The sequence below is a fragment of the Heptranchias perlo genome, chromosome 10 (assembly GCF_035084215.1).
Source record: "Heptranchias perlo isolate sHepPer1 chromosome 10, sHepPer1.hap1, whole genome shotgun sequence".
Classification (NCBI taxonomy): domain Eukaryota; kingdom Metazoa; phylum Chordata; class Chondrichthyes; order Hexanchiformes; family Hexanchidae; genus Heptranchias; species Heptranchias perlo.
Window position 1 is genome coordinate 2,599,688 of NC_090334.1, and position 23,762 is coordinate 2,623,449.

At 43.3% G+C, this 23,762-nt stretch overlaps 1 protein-coding gene across 1 annotated transcript in view; it reads right to left on the reverse strand.

The window, feature by feature from the left end:
- LOC137326393 (stAR-related lipid transfer protein 9-like) overlaps window positions 1–23,762 on the reverse strand; it is a gene marked incomplete at its 3' end in the record, with an annotated part of 232,894 nt that overhangs the window by 15,729 nt on the left and 193,403 nt on the right. The window contains exons 17-21 of the mRNA XM_067991435.1: window positions 23,428–23,479; window positions 16,794–16,931; window positions 14,644–14,726; window positions 8,718–8,824; window positions 3,758–3,808 (exon numbers count right to left, since the gene is read on the reverse strand). Of these exons, the coding sequence (XP_067847536.1) occupies window positions 3,758–3,808; window positions 8,718–8,824; window positions 14,644–14,726; window positions 16,794–16,931; window positions 23,428–23,479 (431 nt within the window). The remainder of the gene's footprint in view (window positions 1–3,757; window positions 3,809–8,717; window positions 8,825–14,643; window positions 14,727–16,793; window positions 16,932–23,427; window positions 23,480–23,762) is intronic.

Sequence of the window (23,762 nt, forward strand, 5' to 3'; positions counted from 1 at the left end):
AGAGAGAGAGAGAGAGAGATATGGAGAGGTTTAGGGAGGGAATTCCAGAGCTTCGGGCCTCGGCAGCTGAAGGCACAGCCGCCAATGGTGGAGCGAAGGAAATCGGGGATGTGCAAGAGGCCAGAATTGGAGGAGCGCAGAGATCTCAGAGGGCTGGAGGAGGTTACAAAATTAGGGAGCGGTGAGGCCATGGAGGGATTTGAAAAAAGGATGAGAATTTTAAAATCAAGGCTTTTGCTGGACCAGGAGAACACAAATGCAAACACAATTTCACAAGGAAAGATAATCTTTTAACTTTCACTACACTGGCCAGAGTTTTCCACGTTAATTATTCTGTTTGAAGTATATTGTGCACAGAATTAATTCAATCACAAATGCAACAAATGTATGGGATGAGGGAGAGGGTGCAGGGGAAGAGTCTGTGCATCCACAAACAAAATAAATGTCAGGTTCTGATCGAGGACTGCAATACAATTAGAATATAATTAATAACTTGCTCATGACTAAAATTAATTTAGGCTAAAGGCACAACGAAATCTGAATGCCCGTAATCTTAACAATAACTTTACGAAGCAACAGCTAAAGAATGTTCTGCAGTAAACAAGGCTAGTTTACACTTACATCAGTAAATGCCAGCTCTAATTGCATAATACTAAAGATTTCCCACAGCAGCGCAGATGATCCATTGTCGCCTTGACATTGGCACATGTCACTTTTAAGGAAGTTTGTCTTAAACTTTTTGGCTGATCATTTTAAAAGTACTCTTTCACATCAGTCAGGATATTAAACTAGTTCAGACTTGTGTTGTTCTGAGCCTGTGCCAGGTACCATTCTCATCTTCCCTGATTTATACTGATGTCAGTTAGAGGAGGAAAAACAAACATTTTACACACAGCACCTCCCCAAGACCAAGCTCACAATATCAGGTTTCAGCAATACAAGGTGAAAACAAGCCTATACGTTCCAAAAATTGAAAATGCAACACTTTATTATGCCTCTTCAGGACAGATCTACGTACCTCACGTACAATGAACTATTTTGAAGTACATTGGCTGCACACTGTGTAGGCAAATGTGGCGGAAAGATCCCACAAAAAGGAGTGGGAAGAACACACGTACAAAACTCAAAGAGCTGACCAACAGCTCCAAAGAAGTCCACAACTCATCAAACAATGTACATCTGGAAACAGCCATGAACAAGACCACTGTTTCAAGACAACTGAGTGGTTAAAAAAGATTTTTTAAACACGCTGATAGTTTCGTAAACGCGCAGACCAGTCAAAATCTCAGTCTTTACATCGTTATGTACTATAAGTAGGCCCTGATCATCTATGAAAATTATATTTCAATATTAGGAGCCTCATGGTTACCAGATGAAACGCTAGGTCGAGCAGAATGCCAATACATTGGCTCCATGCTGTCCAAGCAGTTACACCTGTCATAGACTCTTTCAGCACAGAAGGAGCCAATTCAGCCCATCGTGCCTGCGCTGGCCCTTTGAAAGAGCTATCCAATTAGTCCCACTCCCTCGCTCTGTCCACACAGCCCTACAATTTTTAAAAAACTTTTCTAATATTTATCCAATTCCCTTTTGAAAGTTACTATTGAATCTGCTTCCACCACCTTTCAGGCAGTGCATTCCAACTCGCTGCGTAACAAAAAATTGTCAACATCTCCCCTCTGGTTCTTTTTCCACTTATCTTAAATCACCTGTGAGACACTGGATGTGATAAAGAAAACAAACCCTGGGATGGGGAGCTTTAATGCTTCCCTTTTTAAAATCACAGGTGTAACCTCAGTAGCAGCTTGAGACATGTTCAGCACTGCGTTTTTAAATGGATTATTTGCATCATTTTCTGCTTCGTCCTGCCACCCATGCTGCCTCAGATTCTTGATTAAGTGAGAGGGCAAAACTGTGGCAGATGGAGTTCAATGTGAGAAAGTGTAAGGTCATCCACTTTGGACCTAAGAAAGATAGATCAGAGTATTTTCTAAATGGCGAGAAACTAGGAACTGTGGAGGAGCAGAGAGATTTAGGGGTCCTAGTACAGAAATCACTAAAAACTAGTGGACAGGTACAAAAAATAATTTAAAATGATAATGAAATGTTGGCCTTTATCTTAAGAGGGCTGGAATAGAAAGCGGTGGAATTAAAGATACAGCTGTACAGAGCTCTGGTTAGGCCGCATCTGGATACTGTGTTCAGCTCAGGAAGGATATATTGGCCTTAGAGGGGGTGCAGCACAGTTTCACCAGAATGATATTGGGGCTAAAAGGATTAAAATTATGAGGACAGGTTGCATGAACTTGGGTTGTGTTCTCTTGAGTATAGAAGATTAAGGGATGGTCAGATCGAGGTGTTCAAGACAATTAAAGGATTTGATAGGGTGGATAGAGAGAAACTATTTTCTCTGGTGGAAGAGACCAGAACAAGGAGGCATAACCTTAAAATTAGAGCCAGGCCGTTCAGGACTGATATCAGGAAGCATTTCTTCACAAAAAGGGTAGTGGAAATCAGGAACTCTCCCCCAAAAAGCTGTTGAGTCTGGAGGACAATTGAAAATTTCAAAACTGAGATTGATGGATATTTGTTAGGTTAGGTGTTAAGGGATATGGAACCAAGGTGGGTAGATGGAGTTAAAATACAGATCAGCCATGATCTAATTGAATGAACAGGCTCAAGAGGCAGAATAGCCTACTGCTGTCCCAATGTTCCTAAAATAATGCTACGGAATCTTTTACATCCACCTGAGAGGGGAGACGGGACCTCGGTTTAACATCTCATCCCAAAGACGACACATCCGACAGAGCAGCACTCCCTCAGTATTGCACTGGGAGTATCAGCCTAGATTATGTGCTCAAGTCTCTGGAGTGGAACTTGAACACACGACCTTCTGACTTTGAGGCGAGAGTGCTACTCACTGAGCCATGGCTGACATATAAGTGGTTCTTAAGAGACCCATTTTAAAAGGAACTCACTTAGAATAGAACCCGTTATCTGGGTACCTTGGGCCTGAAAGCCTGTCTGTTAGTGTTTCTTGCACAGAAATTATGAAGAACAGGTTTACAGATATAGCAAGAGTCCAACCCAAGAAACAGGCCAATGAAGCCTGTGCACTGCATTGCTGGAAAAGCTGGGATAGTGAAAAACATGCTCCGTTTGACATTAAAGGGCAAGGTGCCCAGATCTCCAAGGTTCAGACTGTCAAGGCCGTTTGTACCATGTCTCATGTAATCCTAAGTCACTGATGTGATGTTAGTGTTTACATACAAGCCTAGAAATTAACGTGACTTGAGCCTGTTCATTCAATTAGATCATGGCTGATCTGTATTTTAACTCCATCTACCCACCTTGGTTCCATATCCCTTAACTCCTAACCTAACAAATATCCATCAATCTCAGTTTTGAAATTTTCAATTGTCCTCCAGCCTCAACAGAAGAAAATATCAAATTCCTCTGCTATTTGAACAAAGAAATTAACCCATTTCTTTAATGTTAAAATAATGGAGAGAGGAAGTTGATATGAGCAAATTAAACCTTCGTATGGCAACAGTAATTTCCAGATGATAGTGTTGTAACATAATATATAAATTATCCAATTGGACAGACTAAAATGCAGACTGGAAGCACATAAAATGACAGATACTCTCTACTGTTAGTACATTCTAGGAATGAGCTGAAAACAGTAAACTGATTAATTTAAACATTTCCCTAGCTCCTAAAAAGACAATGAACATTGTTCAGGTCGGTTTCTCACCTGGTTTCATTTAGCTCCATTCCTTCGTCCTTCTCTTTGTCGTGTTCCAAGCTGTAAAAATGCAACAGATCACCTTCATTACTTCACCTTCACTTGTCCTTGTGAAAATCTTTCCTTTACAAACATACAAATCTACCAGTTCTCCAACCAGAACAGAAAGCCATGCAGGGTGCAGAAATATTACACTGTGACCCAGTCCTGGTTTTGAAGAGCAACGCTCTCCCCTTTTGGCATTTAATGCCTGCCACCTGTTCCCTCCAGCCCTAGTGAAGGTGGCTCCAACGGCAGATCAGGAGACCCACTGCTGTCGGAACAAGGTGAGTTGGGCAATTCACACCGGGAAAGGCCATGAACTATGTAAGACCCAGTGTGCTGGGAGTCAATAGGACCACAGTAATATTGACTAGGGTACTGTCGTGTAGTGGTTATGTTACTGGACTAGTAATCCAGGGGCCTAGACTAATAATCCAGAGAACGCAGTCCAAATCCCACCGTGGCAGTTTGATCACGAAGCTATGGGATTGTGGTAAAAACCCAACTGATTCACTGATTTCATTTAGGGAAGGAAACCTGCCGTCCTTACCTGGTCTGGCCTATATGTGACTCCAGTGGTTGACTCTTAACTGCTCTCTGAAGTGGCCTAGCAAGCCACTCCAGTTGTATAAAATCAGGGTAATAAATACCTTGCCAGTGACACCCACAGCCTGAGAATGAATAAAAATATAGGGAACAAAGATACAACTCATGATTACTTATGTTAATCACCACTTCCCGTCACAAAGCACCACTGGCACCCTGTACTCTTGACCACTGGTGGGTGTGACACTCACTGGAGAGGTGGCTTACACTGGAGGAAAAGTAGATAATGCATGAAGGCAACAGCCTTCCAAATAAGTGACTTGAAGCTTCTAGTGGTTTCAAAAGTGCTGGTGGAAAACTGGATTAATTGATGTCAGGCATCAGAAAGTAAAAGCAAGAAGGATAAATATATGTTCAAATGCAGAGGAAAAGTAAATGACACTTGGAACTTCTCACCAGAAGTTTCATATTTAAAGGCTGACTGCCAGAAAATGTTAGAAAAGTATTTTATTATTTGCAGTAAGGATCAAGATCGAAAGTATGTGGTTTATTTGCAAATGGTGCTAACCTCCACTCACTGCCCCTAAAGCTCCAGGACCTGGCTCCAATATTGGCATAAAATATGAACCAGAAGCAAAGAGCACAAGTCTGTGCCAGACGCTCCGCCTCCTCCCTCCAGAAATAATAAAATCAGCCATGTTGGAAAACAATAGACTGATGAAATGTTCCATTGTGCAGTGTGGTGTTATCATTCCTAGGTTCTGTGCACTAACGTAAGATACTGCTCAAGATACACATCAGGCAGCACAGAATGAAGACTGAAAGAGAAACACCATTGACCATGAGTGCTGGTAGCACCACAATATTAAAATTAGTCAGATTTTCTTTAAAAAGGAGGTCTGTTTTAGTCAGCAGCTTTGCACCATTCTCCATTTAATTTTTTTTTGCTACAATTTCTCAATTTAAATCTGTATCCAGATTCTTAGTACACTGTAGGAAGGACCAAGTAACACACCCGACTATCAGATTTGAGGAGGTTACCAAGCTCTGCACATCATATTTTTCATTCAGATAGGCTCTTGTTCACTCTGGCTGTTATTTATTGGTGGATTTCTTTCCATTCTTAGACAGGTGAAGTGACCTGAGAACAGGGTGAAAATTTTTTACCCATTCATCTGACTGGTCTGCATGGTCCTCATAAATAACTGCTTCGAAACAATGAACAATTTGAACCAGTGAGCCTGTAAGCAGCATTATGTAGAATTCAATAATTATTGATTGCAGTTTACATGCAAGAGTAACCTAAAGACTTAATAGGAAATTACAGTCGGCTATTAGTAAAGGTGAAGTATGAACCTTTCTGCAATAAATTACTGGTGTAAAAGTTGAGATAAAAAGCCAAATGTGTTTTACTGGCAAAGTATCACTTCTGTGGTACATTCTGCCATTTTTAAATCCCTCCATGGCCTCACCCCTTCCTATCTCTGTAACCTCCTCCAGCCCTAAAACCCTCTGAGATCTCTGCGCTCCTCCAATTCTGGCCTCTTGCACATCCCCGATTTCCTTCACTCCAGCTGCCTAGGCCCTAAGCTCTGGAATTCCCTCTCTAAACTTCTCTGCCTCTCTCTCCTCCTTTAAGACCCTACTTAAAACCTACCTCTTTGACCAAGCTTTTGGTCACCTGTCCTAATATCTCATGTAGCTTGGTGTCAAATTTTGTTTGATACTTGCCCGTGAAGTGTCTTGGAATGTTTTACTATGTTGAAGGCGCTATATAAATGCAAGTTGTTGTTGTAAGGTCGATAAACAGGCTTGCGGTTAAATCATAACACAGTGTGGTATATCCAGTATTAACACGATTCATCTGCTGGCAACTATTATCATATGAATATTGGTCAGCTCTGAAATTACACTGTGAAGATTAGTGTACGAATGCTTAACACATCCAGTTAAATTCCCTTGGCCTCAACTTTAATGCAGGTTTATTCTAAATGGGTTTAAACACCTGTGTCAAAATTTACATGAATTAGTTAAGAATTTGTACGCTAATCTTTGCAAAGTACAATTTCAAGGTCTTAATTTCTGACTAGTATATTTAAAAAACACACAAGTATTACAGATCAGAAGGAATAATTTGGAAAATCTCGATAAAACAATCCAAGATTTACAAATACTAGTCGATCTCCCATGATGTGGCACAAAAGGAGTCAACAGCAAGTGTCTTCAGGTAAAGCAAGGGTAGAGGGCAGGAGATAATTGAACCAGAGAGTGCAGATGTAATTCAGTCCCATTATTAAAGTCATACATTCTGTCCTTATTTTTATATTTCCATTATAAATTCCTACGTTCATGTTTATAATGGAAACTGTTTACACAAGAGGCTGTTAGCAGAATTGGAAACACATGGAATTGGCGGCAACCTACTGACATAGGTAGGGAATTGGTTAGAAGGTAGCAGACAGAGATTAGGGATAATGGGTATGTACTCCAATTGGCAGGATATGACTAGTGGTGTCCCCCAGGGATCTGTCCTGGGGCCTCAGCTTTTTACTACATTTATAAATGACTTGGATAAAGGAATAGAGAGCCATATATTTAAGTTTACTGAAAGCACTAAATTTTGTGGCACAGTAAATAGTGTAGATGGGAGCAGAAAATTGCAAAACGACATTAATAGATTAAGTGAGTGGGCAAAACTGCGGCAGATGCAGTTCAATGTGGAAAAGTGAGGTCATCTACTTTGGACCCAAGAAAGATAGATCAGAGTATTTTCTAAATGATGAGAAGCTCAGAACCGTGGATGAGCAGAAAGATTTAGGGGTCCATGTACAGAAATCACTAAAAACTAGTGGACAGGTACAAAATATAATTAAAAAGGCTAATGGAATGTTCGCCTTTATCTCAAGGGAGCTGGAATACAAAGGGGTGGAAGTTATGCTACAGTTACATAAAGCTCTGGTTAGACCCAATTCAGAGTACAGAGTTCAGTTCTAGGCACCACACCTCAGGAAGGATATATTGGCCTTCGAGGGAGTGCAGCATAGATTCACCAGAATGATACTGGGGCTAAAAGGGTTAAATTATAAGGACAGGTTGTATAGACTAGGCTTGTATTCCCTTGAGTATAGGAAATCGAGGGGTGATATAATTGAGCTGAATAAGATGATTAAGGGATTTGATATGGTACACAGAGAGGAACTATTTCCTCTGGTGGGGAGTCCAGAACAAGGATGCATAACCTTAAAATTAGAGCTAGGCCGTTCATTGGGTGATGTCAGGAAGCACTTCTTCACACAAAGGGCAGTGGAAATCTAAAACTCTCTCTCTCAAAAAGCTGTTGAAACTGGGGTTCAATTGAAAATTTCAAAACCGAGATTGATGGATTTTTGTTAGGCAAGGGTATTAATGGTTACGGAACCAAGGAGGGTAGATGGAGTTAAGATACAGATCAGCCATGATCTGATTGAATGGCGGAACAGGCTCTGGCTGAATGGCCTCCTCCTGTACCTATGTTTGTCTGATGTAAACATACCACGCTGTAATTACATCATCCTGCCGGTGATGGCGCTGCAGGACCTACACTGGGGAAGGTATAATTACAGTGTGGTACTTTTACAGGTGCAGTTTCCATTATAAATGTGGACATAGGAATTTATAGTGGGAAATCTGACAGGACGTGCCAAAGGTGCAAGATTATTAATATATTGTGTAGCTATTAGGACTATATTTATTTTAACATACTATTTATTAATGTATTGCAGTACACATATATTACATAGATTATATATATAAACATAGAACAATCTGACCAATAATGATGCACACTGGCAAAGATTTCAAATTATTTTAATGGTTAAACATGTATTGACTTAAAATAAATGCTTCTGCAGTATAAATATTAATTTAGGATCTAGTCATTCATGTTTTGAAGCCAAACTAAAGAATCAAAACCACAGGAAAACTTACTTAACAATGAGGTTAAGCTGCTGCTGAAAAGCAAATCCATTTCTGGCCCTGCATGTTCCTATGTTCCATTTATAACTGAAAAATAATATGGGATTCTGAATGTGTGCTTCATTAATTCAGTCAGGCCTCAAAACAAAGCACTTTATATGTGCCCAAAGACGTTTAAAACAGGACGCCAGCTCATTCTTGCAAGTAACATTTTAAAAGGTGTTGATTGGGGTGGGGGGGGGGGCGGGTGATCTATGAGAAAGGATTGAGCTTGTTGATTGAATTGGCCTTTTTGTGCCTAAAAGTTGTCGTTTTCCAGCTCCAGTGCTGCGAGTGTACACTGATACTATTTTTGAAACAGTAATTCTATCACATTTGACGATTTTTGTACTCCCGCTTCCAGCCAGTGGTTCTCAGAATATCCTACCTTGCTTGCATGAGAGGAGATAAAACATAAGGAGGGGAAAAGTTGAATTCTCCATCCAAATCCAGCCACTCACAGGAGCCACTGCTTGCCAGAGACACACTGCTACTCTATACAAGTGAGAGAAAAAAACACTAATGTTATATAAATTGCGGACAACAGTAATAAATTTCTTATTTAAATATTTAGCAAACTCCCATTCACATCCTTCCACTCACACAAACTCAGATCAGCAACATAAGTTGGGAGAAAGGAGCACTGCAGCCATGCTCCAAGATTCAGCTGGCAGGAAGCACAGTTCAAGGAGGTAAGACAAATATCAAGGTGGGAGACTCACCAACTGGGTGTGCAAATGAATTAGGCTTTGGAGATGGAGGTGGAGAGTTAATTTCATCAGCTGTTGGCATTGGCCCAGTATCATAATGTGCTAGCATACTAATATGTGTGAGCACATGGAAAGGTTCTGATCTCATCAGAAGAGGTTGGAGTTTTAATTTATACCCAAATCCATATACCGCAGGTTTCACATATGCCCAGATAGTCATTTACAGAGTGATATTGGCAGATGCCTGTGAGGAGATCACCTACACATCTCTCAGTCAGAGATCCATGGTATGGAGCTGGATTTGAAAGTGAAAGGATGGGAGGGAATAAAATTACTTTGTTAGGTCTTAATTAGCCTCCCCTGCCAATTGTATAGCATTTTGCTACATTAAAGACACTACATACATTTTTTCATTCGTTCTTGGTGTGTGGGCGTCGCTGGCAAGGCTGGCATTTAGAAGTAAAGGGAATTAGGGGTTATGGGGAGCGGGCAGGAAATTGGACATGAAGCTGAGTTCGGATCGGTCAATGCCCTGTGGGTGGCGGAGAGGGCCCAGGGGCTATGTGGCCGGGTCCTGCTCCGACTTCTTGTGTTCTTTAGATTTGTGGTTGGGATCAGATCAGCCATGATCTTATTGAATGGCGGAGCAGGCTCGAGGGGCCGATTGGCCTACTCCTGCTCCAATTTCTTATGTTCTTATGTTCTTATGTTCTTATTGCCCATCTCTAGTTGAGAAGGTGGTGGTGTACCAACTGAGGGGCTTGCTAGGCTACTTGTAAAGGCAGTTAAGAGTCAACCTTGTTGGTGTGGGACTGAAGTCACTTTTAGGCCAGACCAGGTAAGGGCAGCAGGTTTCCATCCCTAAAGGACATTAGTGAACCAGTAAACCTTCTTGAACCGCTGCAGTCCAGTGGTTTGATACAACTGAGTGGTTTTCTCGGCCACTTCAGAAGGCAGTTAAGAGTCAACCACACTGTTGACTCTTGTAAGTTGGTTAACTCTGCAACCTAAAAATTGAAAGACTCATCCAAACTCCACCCACATGTAATTACATGCAATAACTTAAAAATAAAATGTGTATATTGCAGCAAACTGGTCAGAAACTTTCAAGGGAAAACACCCAAAGTGCGGAGATGATTTCTGAGAAAACCCTACGAAGCAAAACAGACCTTTCCAGCACAGAATTCCTGTGGATTTGGAGCCCTACATCACTGTGACTTTAAAGAGTTTCTCTCCGTCCTGTCCCACTCACACCTCCCAGCACTGACCCTGTGGACTCTGCCAGCGGATCAGCTATCACCGCCCCTCTCCGCATCTCCCTCCAGAATGTCTGTTACCTGTGACCAAGGCCCTTGCCATCCATGAACTTATTGTGGATGATTGCGTCGACATCATGGCCATGACGGAAACCTGGCTGATGGATGATGACACCTTCCCCCTTAATGAAGCCTCCCCACTGGCTAAGACTTCCACCACTTGCCCTACCTAGACTGCCGCAATGGCAGTGTGGCCCTTATCACCAAATCATACCTTAGTCTGTCCCCATATTCCTCTGGCATCTTCTCCTCCTTTGAGCATCTCACTTTGTTCCACCCCTCTCCTCTCTCCTTTAAAATCCTCGTTCTCTACTGCCCACCCAAGTACCACACCAAGATTCTTATCGAGATATCTTCACTGCTTTCCTCCTTCAGCCTTTGCACCGAGCGACTTCTCATCCTCGGTGATTTCAACCTCCATCTCAACTCATCAAACCCTCTCCCTCTCACTGAGTTCACTGCCCTCTTATTCTCCCTTAATCTCTCCCTCCATATAAACTCCCCTACCCATATTCACAGCCTCCCCCTCGACCTTGCCTCTCTACTCCCATCATGTCAATCATGGATAAGGCCATCTTTGATCACTTCCTTGTATTCCTCTCCACCCACATCTCCCTTCCCCCTCCCAATCCCATTTCCTTCTGTGTTCACCCCTGGAAAAAAAAACTCTCCCCAAGTCATTTACAACGGCACTTTCCAATTCCCAACTGTCTAGCCTTTGGTCCTCCATTCATCACAACATTTCTGTAGCTACTGATCTGCTCAATCATACTCTCACCTCCACCTTTGATGCCGCTGCCCCATTAAACCCATTATTCCCTCTCATCTTGGTCGTTCCCCCGGTACGGCCCTCATCTCTGCTCCCTTAAGTCCATGGGACACAGACTTGAACGTTTATAGTGGACAACGAGTTCAGACATTCATCGAGATATCTCATCGAGATATCTTCACTGCTTTCCTCCCTCAGCCTTTGCACCGAGTGACTTCTCATCCTCGGTGATTTCAACCTCCATCTCAACTCATCAAACCCTCTCTCTCTCACTGAGTTCACTGCCCTCTTATTCTCCCTTAATCTCTCCCTCCATATAAACTCCCCTACCCATATTCACAGCCTTGATGAGATGAGATCATCGATGAGATCTGGCTGGACAACATAAAACACTATCGGGTCCTGCTCTCCTCTGCCAAAACTGCTCACTATTCCAGGATCATCCTGGAATGTAAAGATAACCCCCGGCTTCTCTATAAACCGTCTGCCAAAACCCCTCTCCCCTGCCCCCTCCATCCTTACCTCCAACAAGTGCGAGGAACTAGTGGACTTCGTCATTAAGCTCGAGACCATCCGTTCAGCTGCCTCTCTTCCCCTAGCCCACCAAGCCAAACATCCCCTATAGTTCCCCCCTGCCCCAGACCTGGACTTGCATCTTTCTCTAGTTTCTCTCCTATCTCCCCTCATGCCTTCTCCGAGCTCATCTTGACCATTCGGCTCACCTCCTGCTCCCTCGACCCTATTCCCATCAAACTGCTGACCACCCAACTTCCCTTCCTGGTCCCCATGTTACCTGATACTTTTAACGGTTCCTACTCCTCGGGTACTGACCCCCTCCCTTTAAATCTGCTGCCATCACTCCCCTCCTCAAAAAACCCACCCATGACCCCTCTGTCCTTGCAAACTACCGCCTAATCTCCAACCTCTCTTTCCTCTCCAAAGTCCTTGAACGTTTTGTCGCCTCCCAAATCTGTGTCCACCTTTCCCGCATCTCCATGTTTCAATCCTTCCAATCAGATTTCCACCCCTGCCATAGTACTGAAACGGCCCTTATCAAAGTCACAAATGACATCCTATGTGACTGTGACTGTGGTGAACTATCCCTCCTCATCCTTCTCGACCTGTCTGCAGCCTTTGACACTGTTGACCACACCATCCTCCTCCAATGCCGCTCCTCTGTCGTCCAGCTGGGCAGGACTATGTTCGCCTGGTTCCATTCTTATCTATCCAGTCGTAGCCAGAGGATCTCCTGTAATGGCTTCTCTTCCCACTCCCGCACCATTACCTCTGGAGTCTCCCAAGGATCTATCCTTGGTCCCCTCCTATTTCTCATCGACATGCTGCCCGTCGGCGACATCATCTGAAAACTCGACGTCAGTTTCCACGCTGACAACACCCAGCTATAACTCACCACCACCTCCTTCGACCCCTCCACTGTCTCTGATTTGTCACGCTACTTGTCTGACATCCAATACTGGATGAGCAGAAATTTCTTCCAACTAAATATTGAGAAAACTGAAGCTACTGTCTTCAGTCCCCACCACAAACTCCATTCCCTAGCCACCGATTCCATCCCTCTCCCTGGTCACTGTCTGAGGCTGAACCAGACCTTCACAACCTTGGTGTCCTATTTGACCCTGAGATGAGCTTCTGACCACATAGCCGTTCCATTACCTAGACCGCCTACTTTCATCTCTGTAACATCGCCCGTCTCCACCCCTTCCTCAGCTCATCTGCTGTTGAAACCTCTCATCCATTCCTTTGTTACCACTAGACTTCGACTATTCCAATGCTCTCCTGACCGGCCTCCCATCTTCACCCTCCATAAACTTGAGCTCATCCAAAACTCTGCTGCCCGTATCCTAACTCGCACCAAGTCCGGTTCACCCATCACCCCTATGTTCGCTGACCTACACTGGCTCCCGATCCGGGAATGCCTCGATTTTAAAATTCTTATCTTTGTTTTCAAATCCCTCCATGGCCTTGCCCCTCCCTATACCCGTAACCTCCTCCAGCCCTACAACCCTCCGAAATCTCTGTGCTCCTCCAATTCTTGCCTCTTGCGCATCCACGATTTTAATCACACTGCCATTGATGTCAGTGCCTTCAGCTGTCTAGGCTCTAAGCTCTGGAATTTCCTCCCTAAACCTCTCTGCCTCCCTATCCTCCTTGTTTGATAGTCGTTCCTGTGAAGTGCCTTGGGACGTTTTACTACGTTAAAGGCGCTATATAAATGCAAGTAGTTGTTGTTGTTGTTGTTCTCATTCTCATGTTAAATGCCTATTCATGAGGCCAGCTGCACATGAGCCTTGTGGTTAACAGTTTTAAAAATAGGATTCCAGGCATCACACTGAAAAATAACGGATTTCCGAATAAACCACCTTAATTTCAACTCAAGCAGTGAACTGTCTGATGCTGCTTGTACATAGAACCAGTTTTATTAGAACCCAGAAGCTTGAAGTCAAAACTCGGAGTGCTTTACAAGAGGTGAGCTAACTGGTCACCGGCCTGGCACTGCTCCTCCTGAGTTGTTAAGAACCCTCCCTCAACACTGACTGGTTCACACATCTATCCTGTGATTACAAATGGCAGAACGGGAACATTATAGGTACAATAAATTTGATAGTATTAATTCTATTATATACCTTAGCCTGGCTCTAAAGTAGGTAGTGAGCTATCCAACATGCTAAACTGTGCCTCTACCCAGAACCCGAGGAATCAAATTATTTAAATTACGTTGATTAACTTATCATTCTGAAGTCAGTCCCTGGGCAAAAACTCTTCTTATTTGCCCTCCAACTCCATAACCTAATCAGCACACTTCAGGCTGGTTCCCTCCCGAAACCAACAACTTGTTTCCTATCCACACTCCAATATTAAAATGCTGTCGCATTCCTCCTCTGCCCACCCCACAACCCCAAGAACTGTGTCTGTTGGGCAAAGGGATCTGGTTTTTTTTTGTCCACCTGGTGACCTCAAGTAACAATGAGCCAACAATGAACCTCATTCGACAACTTCAGAGGAGTACCCTTTACTGCACAGCAAAGTTTTAATTGCCCATTTCCCCTCAAAGTGACAATGCTGACTTGCCAGCACATTACAGTCGATTTCTATCCACTGGGAATCTGAGTGAAAGTGCCTGAACTAGTCTTGCTTATGATCCATAGAAACTGGATTCAGATGCGAGTTAGTGTTCCAACTCACTATTCCACCCAGTCCTTCTCTGCAGCACTAATTGCCATCAGCTCCAAACGTGCATTCCCTGGTCGAGTCCTTCAAAGTTACCTCTACCAAGACCAAGTTACACAAAAATAGTTATACTATGAATTTTCCTTTGAATTTTCAAAAAGTGTGACCAACAATATTTTGCAGGATGGACAACACAGAGGCCCATCAAATCTCAATCATCCCAAGTTTATTAATTACACCAAAACTTACAGAATTATTAGGGCTGCTACACTGCAAACTACAAAAGACATTAATTAATTAAGTATATGTGGTCAGACTATAGAAACTCACAGCTCTCCTTTGTCTCAACTTTGCAGCTTCAGTTGGATGGTTAAACCTGAACTTATGCACCTTGCCCAGTACTATAACAGCACCTGCAAAATAAATTGAATCATGCTGAATAAACCACAGAAATAAAGGAAGAACAGACCCTGTTATTCTACATCTACAAACAACATATGGACACAATGAAAAATTCTTGCCACAATGAAAAAAAAACGTGCAAAAAAAGCAGCATTTTTCTGGACAAGACATTTAAAATAATTTTTTTAATCTTTGGGAGAAAAAATCTTGCGTGACATTGTTTGTGGGCAGGTTGAACTCTGGAACACTGTTGTAATGTTTCACTGCTAACTTGGCCTCTCAGGTAGTTTGAAAGTGACACAAGTTCATCATTGACTACAAGAGCAGTGACAATCAGAGAGCAATTGTAATGTCTTGTACATTTCAGGCTCCAGAAGAACCAATCATGAAATGATCAGCTGTTTTCACCTCTTTTTTACAAAATTGTGTTGCATCTGTAAAGAGGTATGACACTTGGAAATGTGATGGGAATGTGCTAAACGCAAAACGACTTACATACATCGCACCCCCATGATCTTGCTCACAGCGAGTTAGTGGAGAAACTATTTTATCCCATGTAACATGAGATATATCATCTTGGCCACAGATTTACAGTGATTGAATAAGTTTTTACTGCAGAGTATAGTGGGAGTGTTAGTGGTATTTCCAGGTTTGAATTCCATGATGATGTTCATATGCGCGTGGAAACTATTATCAATAGTTTTGATTACCAAAGGTTTGTTTAACCATATAGTTAATTTTGTATTTTAGCTTTTTCAAGCACGTTGTACATAGGATGTGTCACAGGATCTGGGAGATTTTAGGGATTGGTCCTGGCGTGTAGAAGTATTAAGGAGTAGGCGGCGGGTGATGGGATGAGGGAGCCTAGGATCTGGTAGCATCTGGGGGGGGGGGGGGGGGGGGGGGGGAGGTCAGGGTCTGATTACAGTCAGGAATGCAGTGATGGAGGTTTTTGTGGGAGATGGGCCTCACGGGAGTGACAGGAAGAAGGAGTAAGCATGACTGTTCAACGCAGGTAGAACCGGGAATGGCAAGAGGGAGCATCGGAAGAGAAAAAGAAAGACAAAGAACATAGGAGGCCATTCAGCCGGGTACGGTAGCCATAGTGGTTATGTTACCGGACTAGTAATCCAGAGGCCTGGACTAATAATCCGAAGACATGAGTTCAAATCCCGCCACAGCAGCTGGGAAATTTAACTTCAATTAATTAAATAAAAATCTGGAATAAAAAGCTAGTATGAGTAATGGTGACCATGAAACCGGATTGTCGTAAAAACCCATCTGGTTCACTAAAGTCCTTTAGGAAGGAAACCTGCCACCATGATCTTCAATTAGATCATGGTCGATCTGTACCACAACTCCATTTACCCGTCTTTGATCCATATCCCGTGATACCCTCACCCAACAAAAATCTAGCAATCTCAGTCTTGAAAGCTCCAACTGACCCAGAATCCACAGCCTTTTGGGGGAGAGAGTTTCACACTGGGGTTAAAGAGGGGAAAAGGACAGCTCAGGACAGAGAGAGAGAAGTGGGAAGAGATGCCAAGGAGGACAGTTGGGCAACTGGCCCAATTTAAATAGGCTTGAGGGAGGAGGTGCAGTGGACAACAGTAGTACAGCGCCACCTAAAGGTCGGATGACTTACTTGGAGGCAAATAAAATGAACAGATAAGTTTAAGCATTACAGGCAGGTATTACAGATAGGCAGTGGAAATGGCGCAAAATAAAAGTTTTACAGGAAGTGCGTGCTTTACGAAAGACTTTTAATATATTAAAAATTATAGATTTTAAATTTTCAACAAAATTATGGTCACAGAATAAAATCATTTTGGCTTTTTACTTCTTCCAACTCATAGTGCATAATGTTTTCTTGACATCAGTGCCAATCACCCTTATCGAGTACCTGGCCAAGGACAGCCTGAGGGCAGAATAACATGAGGGAGAAGATAAAGGCTGACGGGAACAAAGGGAAAATATTTCAGATTTGTTTCAAATTATTCATTAGGCAACGTTTGCAGTAATTCCGCACAGATGCTGCCGACTGGATGGATTAGTGATAATAGTAATATGTCCATTACCTTGAGATAACCGACATGAATGGGTGACATCCAGTTCATTGACAGTACACTGTGATCCTCCACATGGTTCAAGTGTCACTATGCCATTTTCATTATGAATGACACAGTGCTCTGTCTCCACCCATGGACCCTGCAGAACTAAGAAAAAGACAACCATTATTGGTTTCCTCCCAGTGGAAAATTTTTGAAATGAGGTCACTATTTTGGAAGGGTTCCAAAACTTCACAACATTGCCTTCAATCCAACTCACTGCACACAAATCGTGATTTACAGGGGACTTTCAGCCATTGGCTCAGCTCAGTAAATGCAGTCAGTTCTATTTCTCTGCTCCCTTGCCCTCAGTCCCTGCTGGTACAAGAGCAAATACCACTAACATTTTCAATTAGATTTCTTTTATTTTGAAGAGGCTCTAGATGAGGGCAGTCAAGTCTCACAGAAACCTGCTTTTATAATTGTTTTGTTTTCCATTTTATATCGAATTATATAGAACGTACAGCACAGAAACAGGGCATTCAGCCCAACTGGTCCATGCCGGTGTTGATGCTCCACACAAGCCTCCTCCCTCCCTACTTCATCTAACCCTATCAGCATATCCTTCTATTCCTTTCTCCCTCATGTACTTATCTAGCTTCCCCTTAAATGTATCCATGCTATTCGCCTCAACTACTTCTTGTGGTAGCAAGTTCCACATTCTGGGTAAAGAAGTTTCTCCTGAATGCCCCATTGGATTTATTAGTGACTATCTTATATTTATGACCCCTAGTTTTGGTCTGCCCCACAAGTGGAAACATCTTCTCTACGTCTACCCTATCATAATCTTAAAGACCTCTATCAGGTCATCCCTCAGCCTTTTCTTTTCTCGAGAAAAGCACCCCAGTCTGTTCAATCTTTTCTGATGGGTATAATCTCTCAGTTCTGGTATCATCCTTGTAAATCTTTTTTGCACCTTCTCCAGTGCCTCTATATCCTTTTGGGTCCAGGACTGGTGTAGAAAAAGAAATCAAAGAGCAAATGCTGCTCAGATTGCACATCCATATCTACATGCATAAGATTTCATACTAAAGATAGCATTTGATTTGTTTTTTTCCATTTCCTTTTATAATATTAAGTACTGTAATTTCTCTCTTGGTTTGCAAAATAAGCAATGGACATCATCTATTAGCGAAACAATTAAAATAATAGATAACCTTCTTTCACTATGGGTCTTTCTCAATCTTAGTTTGAAGTTAATTCTCGAGTAGGATATCAAATCATCTTGGGGAGATTTCTCTTTCATGAGTTCCCTCCTTGAGAAATCAGATGACTTTTAACTCCCTCTCTGTATAAATACTTCCATTTTCAGTTCTTGAGGGAAGCAACATTGGATCCAAAATAAAGTGAGAGCACAGAAATTTTGAAGAATCAATAAGTTGAAGTCAGAAGTAAAAGATTGGGCGGCAGCTCTGTATAAGACTGAACTTCAACCAATGATTGAAGAAGACCACACATACCAAAGGCTTATAATCCTATTGTTAGTCTTCCTTGGTTCAACCTCCACATACAGGAGTAGTGTAGAATTTTGGGAGTGGGTTATCAGGGTTCTATAGCTTCAGGCCTGCTTGGAAATCATCTTGCTTAAGCATTCAACATCTTGGCCTACCAAAACAAGAGAGTGATGCACAGTACAAGTATTTATATACTGCTGCAGAACTCTCAAGTGAGAAGTGGTGACTGCATAAGTAGAATGAGTTCAAACTTTCCTCATTAGGACCTCTCCTGGCAGAGAGTAACACAAGCCACACTTCACAAGAGAGTTTGCTAACCTCTGCCAGATAACAGATTTACCTACGGCTTTGTTCCCTGGATACAAACAATTGCCTGGATTGCCAAACTTCTTGTCCTGTCCATGCAAGATGTCAATGTCCAGTAAAATTCCTTTCTGTTGATCAAGTATGAAGAGTTTAAAAGGTGTTGCTACCATAATCCCCTGGGTTAACTGAAATTCAGAAACAATTTTAGGAAGGGATGAGTGATTGAGGCCCTGCCGACATGCTACTCAAGGTGCACATAATCTATCACAGGGTGTTCAGCATACCAACCATTCATTCTGATGAGTGGCAGCAGGATTTTGAGCATAGAATCATAGAAGTTACAACATGGAAACAGGCCCTTCGGCCCAACATGTCCATGTCGCCCAGTTTATACCACTAAGCTAGTCCCAATTGCCTGCACTTGGCCCATATCCCTTTCTACCCATCTTACCCATGTAACTGTCCAAATGCTTTTTAAAAGACAAAATTGTACCCGCCTCTACTACTGCCTCTGGCAGCTCGTTCCAGACACTCACCACCCTTTGAGTGAAAAAATTGCCCCTCTGGACCCTTTTGTATCTCTCCCCTCTCACCTTAAATCTATGCCCCCTCGTTATAGACTCCCCTACCTTTGGGAAAAGATTTTGACTATCGACCTTATCTATGCCCCTCATTATTTTATAGACTTCTATAAGATCACCCCTAAACCTCCTATTCTCCAGGGAAAAAAGTCCCAGTCTATCTAACCTCTCCCTATAAGTCAAACCATCAAGTCCCGATAGCATCCTAGTAAATCTTTTCTGCACTCTTTCTAGTTTAATAATATCCTTTCTATAATAGGGTGACCAGAACTGTACACAGTATTCCAAGTGTGGCCTTACTAATGTCTTGTGCAACTTCAACAAGACATCCCAACTCCTGTATTCAATGTTCTGACCAATGAAACCAAGCATGCCGAATGCCTTCTTCACCACCCTATCCACCTGTGACTCCACTTTCAAGGAGCTATGAACCTGTACTCCTAGATCTCTTTGTTCTATAACTCTCCCCAACGCCCTACCATTAACGGAGTAGGTCCTGGCCCGATTCGATCTACCAAAATGCATCACCTCACATTTATCTAAATTAAACTCCATCTGCCATTCATCGGCCCACTGGCCCAATTTATCAAGATCCCGTTGCAATCCTAGATAACCTTCTTCACTGTCCACAATGCCACCAATCTTGGTGTCATCTGCAAACTTACTAACCAAGCCTCCTAAATTCTCATCCAAATCATTAATATAAACAACAAATAACAGCAGACCCAGCACCGATCCCTGAGGCACACCGCTGGACACAGGCCTCCAGTTTGAAAAACAACCCTCTACAACCACCCTCTGTCTTCTGTCGTCAAGCCAATTTTGTATCCAATTGGCTACCTCACCTTGGATCCCGTGAGATTTATAGAATCATAGAATCATAGAAGTTACAACATGGAAACAGGCCCTTCGGCCCAACATGTCCATGTCGCCCAGTTTATACCACTAAGCTAGTCCCAATTGCCTGCACTTGGCCCAATAGAATCATAGAAGTTACAACAGGGAAACAGGCCCTTCAACAACATGGAAACAGGCCCTTCATTTAACCTTATGTAACAACCTACCATGCGGTACCTTGTCAAAGGCTTTGCTGAAGTCCATGTAGACCACGTCTACTGCACAGCCCTCATCTATCTTCTTGGTTACCCCTTCAAAAAACTCAATCAAATTCGTGAGACATGATTTTCCTCTCACAAAACCATGCTGACTGTTCCTAATTAGTCCCTGCCTCTCCAAATGCCTGTAGATCCTGTCTCTCAGAATACCCTCTAACAACTTACCCACTACAGATGTCAGGCTCACTGGTCTGTAGTTCCCAGGCTTTTCCCTGCCGCCCTTCTTAAACAAAGGCACAACATTTGCTACCCTCCAATCTTCAGGCACCTCACTTGTAGCTGTCGATGATTCAAATATCTCTGCTTGGGGACCCGCAATTTCCTCCCTAATCTCCCATAATGTCCTGGGATACATTTCATCAGGTCCCGGAGATTTATCTACCTTGATGCGCGTTAAGACTTCCAGCACCTCCCTCTCTGTAATATGTACACTCCTCAAGACATCACTATTTATTTCCCCAAGTTCCCTAACATCCATGCCTTTCTCAACCGTAAATACCGATGTGAAATATTCATTCAGGATCTCACCCATCTCTTGTGGTTCCTCACACAGATGACCTTGTTGATCCTTCAGAGGCCCTACTCTCTCCCTAGTTACTCTTTTGCCCTTTATGTATTTGTAGAAGCTCTTTGGATTCTCCTTCGCCTTATCTGCCAAAGCAATCTCATGTCCCCTTTTTGCCCTCCTGATTTCTCTCTTAACTCTACTCCGGCAATCTCTATACTCTTCAAGGGATCCACTTGATCCCAGCTGCCTATGCATGTCATATGCCTCCTCCTTCTTTTTGACTAGGGCCTCAATCTCCCGAGTCATCCAAGGTTCCCTACTTCTACCAGCCTTGCCCTTCACTTTATAAGGAATGTGCTTACCCTGAACCCTGGTTAACACACTTTTGAAAGCCTCCCACTTACCAGACGTCCCTTTGCCTGCCAACAGACTCTCCCAATCAACTTCTGAAAGTTCCTGTCTAATACCATCAAAATTGGCCTTTCCCCGATTTAGAATTTTAACTTTTGGGCCAGACCTATCATTCTCCATTGGGACTTCCATTCATAGGAAGCCATTGGCTTGAATAGTTGTGACTTAATTGGCTGAGGACAAAATTAAAGGTTCAACCTTTGTGGTGAGTGTGGAAGAAACTTGATGACTTAAAGATTTGCAAAAGAGCAAATATTACAGAGGCTATGTGGCAGTTGATAGAGGCTAAGGTGAGCCACTATAAACAAATTAATTTTGTGGACGCGTTTTTATATAAAAGACTTAAACTCTCTTTTTTTTTTGCAAGATGCCCTTGCAAAGTGAGACTGAAAAGCTTTTTACCCACAAAAAAATCAAGTTGCATGAAACAGAAAAACTTGAGATCACAAAGAAGGTGGAATGTGCATAAAGTGATAGTGTCACAATGTGTGCTACAGGGGAAGACACGCCCAGCAGCTGAGATCAAACTGGGGGTTTTGGTGTCGGGGGTGGGGGGGGGAGACGGAGGGGGGGGGGGGGAGACGGAGGGGGGGGGGGGGAGAAGGGGGGGGGGGGGAGAAAAGGAGGGGGGGGGGGGGGGAGAAGGAGAGGGGGAGGGGAGAAGGAGAGGGGGAGGGAGAAGGAGGGGGGGGGAGAAGGAGGGGGCAAGAGACCCAAACATGAAGCATAGAAGGAGAAAAGTGAAAATATGAAAGGATTTATGGTTAAAAATATTGCTATAAAACCAGTTGTTAGAAACACATGGTAATAAGAAACAATGTTCTCGTTGGAGGAAACCCCTAACAGCAGCTGTTGTCAGAGAAGATGACTGGAGGATGGGTTTCCGTGGTGAGTGGAGACCACATGACCTCTACAACAGCAAAGTATTTATGTAGTGCCTTTAACGTAGTAAAATGTTCCAAGCTGCTTCACAGGACTGTTATCAAACAAAATTTGACACCAAGCCACATAGGGAAATATCAGGACAGTAAGGAGGTAGATTTTAAGGAGTGTCTTAAAGGAGGAGAGAGAGGTAAAGAGGCAGAGAGATTTAGGGAGGGAACTCCAGAGCTTAGGGCCTCGGCAGCTGAAGGCACGGCCAGCAGTGGTGGAGTGATTAAAATCGCAAGAGGCTAGAATTGGAGGAACAGAGAGATAGGGAGGGGTGTCGGGCTGGAGGAGGTTACAGAGATAGGGAGGGGTGTCGGGCTGGAGGAGGTTACAGAGATAGGGAGGGGTGTCGGGCTGGAGGAGGTTACAGAGATAGGGAGGGGTGTCGGGCTGGAGGAGGTTACAGAGATAGGGAGGGGTGTCGGGCTGGAGGAGGTTACAGAGATAGGGAGGGGTGTCGGGCTGGAGGAGTTACAGAGATAGGGAGGGGTGTCGGGCTGGAGGAGGTTACAGAGATAGGGAGGGGTGTCGGGCTGGAGGAGGTTACAGAGATCGGGAGGGGGGAGGGCTGGAGGAGGTTACAGAGATAGGGAGGGGTGTCGGGCTGGAGGAGGTTACAGAGATAGGGAGGGGTGTCGGGCTGGAGGAGGTTACAGAGATAGGGAGGGGGGAGGGCTGGAGGAGGTTACAGAGATAGGGAGGGGTGTCGGGCTGGAGGAGGTTACAGAGATAGGGAGGGGTGTCGGGCTGGAGGAGGTTACAGAGATAGGGAGGGGGGAGGGCTGGAGGAGGTTACAGAGATAGGGAGGGGTGTTGGGCTGGAGGAGGTTACAGAGATAGGGAGGGGTGTAGGGCTGGAGGAGGTTACAGAGATAGGGAGGGGTGTAGGGCTGGAGGAAGTTACAGAGATAGGGAGGGGAAAGGCCCTGGAAGGATTTGAAGACAAGGATGAGAATTTTAAAATGTCGGTCAGTGAGCACAGGGTGATGGGTGAATGGGACTCTAAAGCTGGGAACTTGTTAAAAGGAAGTAACTTCTAGCCAACTGAATGATGGATAATATAAACCTGCAAACAGACGATAAAGGCACGAGTGTTACCGTTCAGTTTGCTTTCACTTTATAGCTGTCCACCATCTTAGCTATGCTCTGAACCCAAACATGAACACAGGTAAAAGGCCAGAGAACTCACCCTTGAAGTTGGATCCATATTGTAGTGGATGCAGGTACACAATGTGCAAGGAATTTTTTTTTAAAAATTGCAGTAACTTTCTCATCCTAATCCATTTTTTGTGCACTTACCAATGTCTTGTTCTGTTTCAGCATCAATTCCCCCAATCTTTGTCGTTCCTTCCTAAAACCATGAAGACATTTAAATCAACTGCTTATCCCTATCGAACACAAAATAACTCACAGAATTACATCAGGTCGAGACGAACCAAAGCTCTTTTTTTAAGATCAGCAAGATATATTGCACTGGCATATGTGCCTTTAACATGTTAAAGAAAATACACACAATTGGAGCATAAATCTTAATGTTTAACACTTGGACCAGCCCTTTAAGTCTGATGTTATTTACGTTAAAAACAATATTTCAAAGTCCCAATACATATACTATGATTAGAATTTAAAACTGC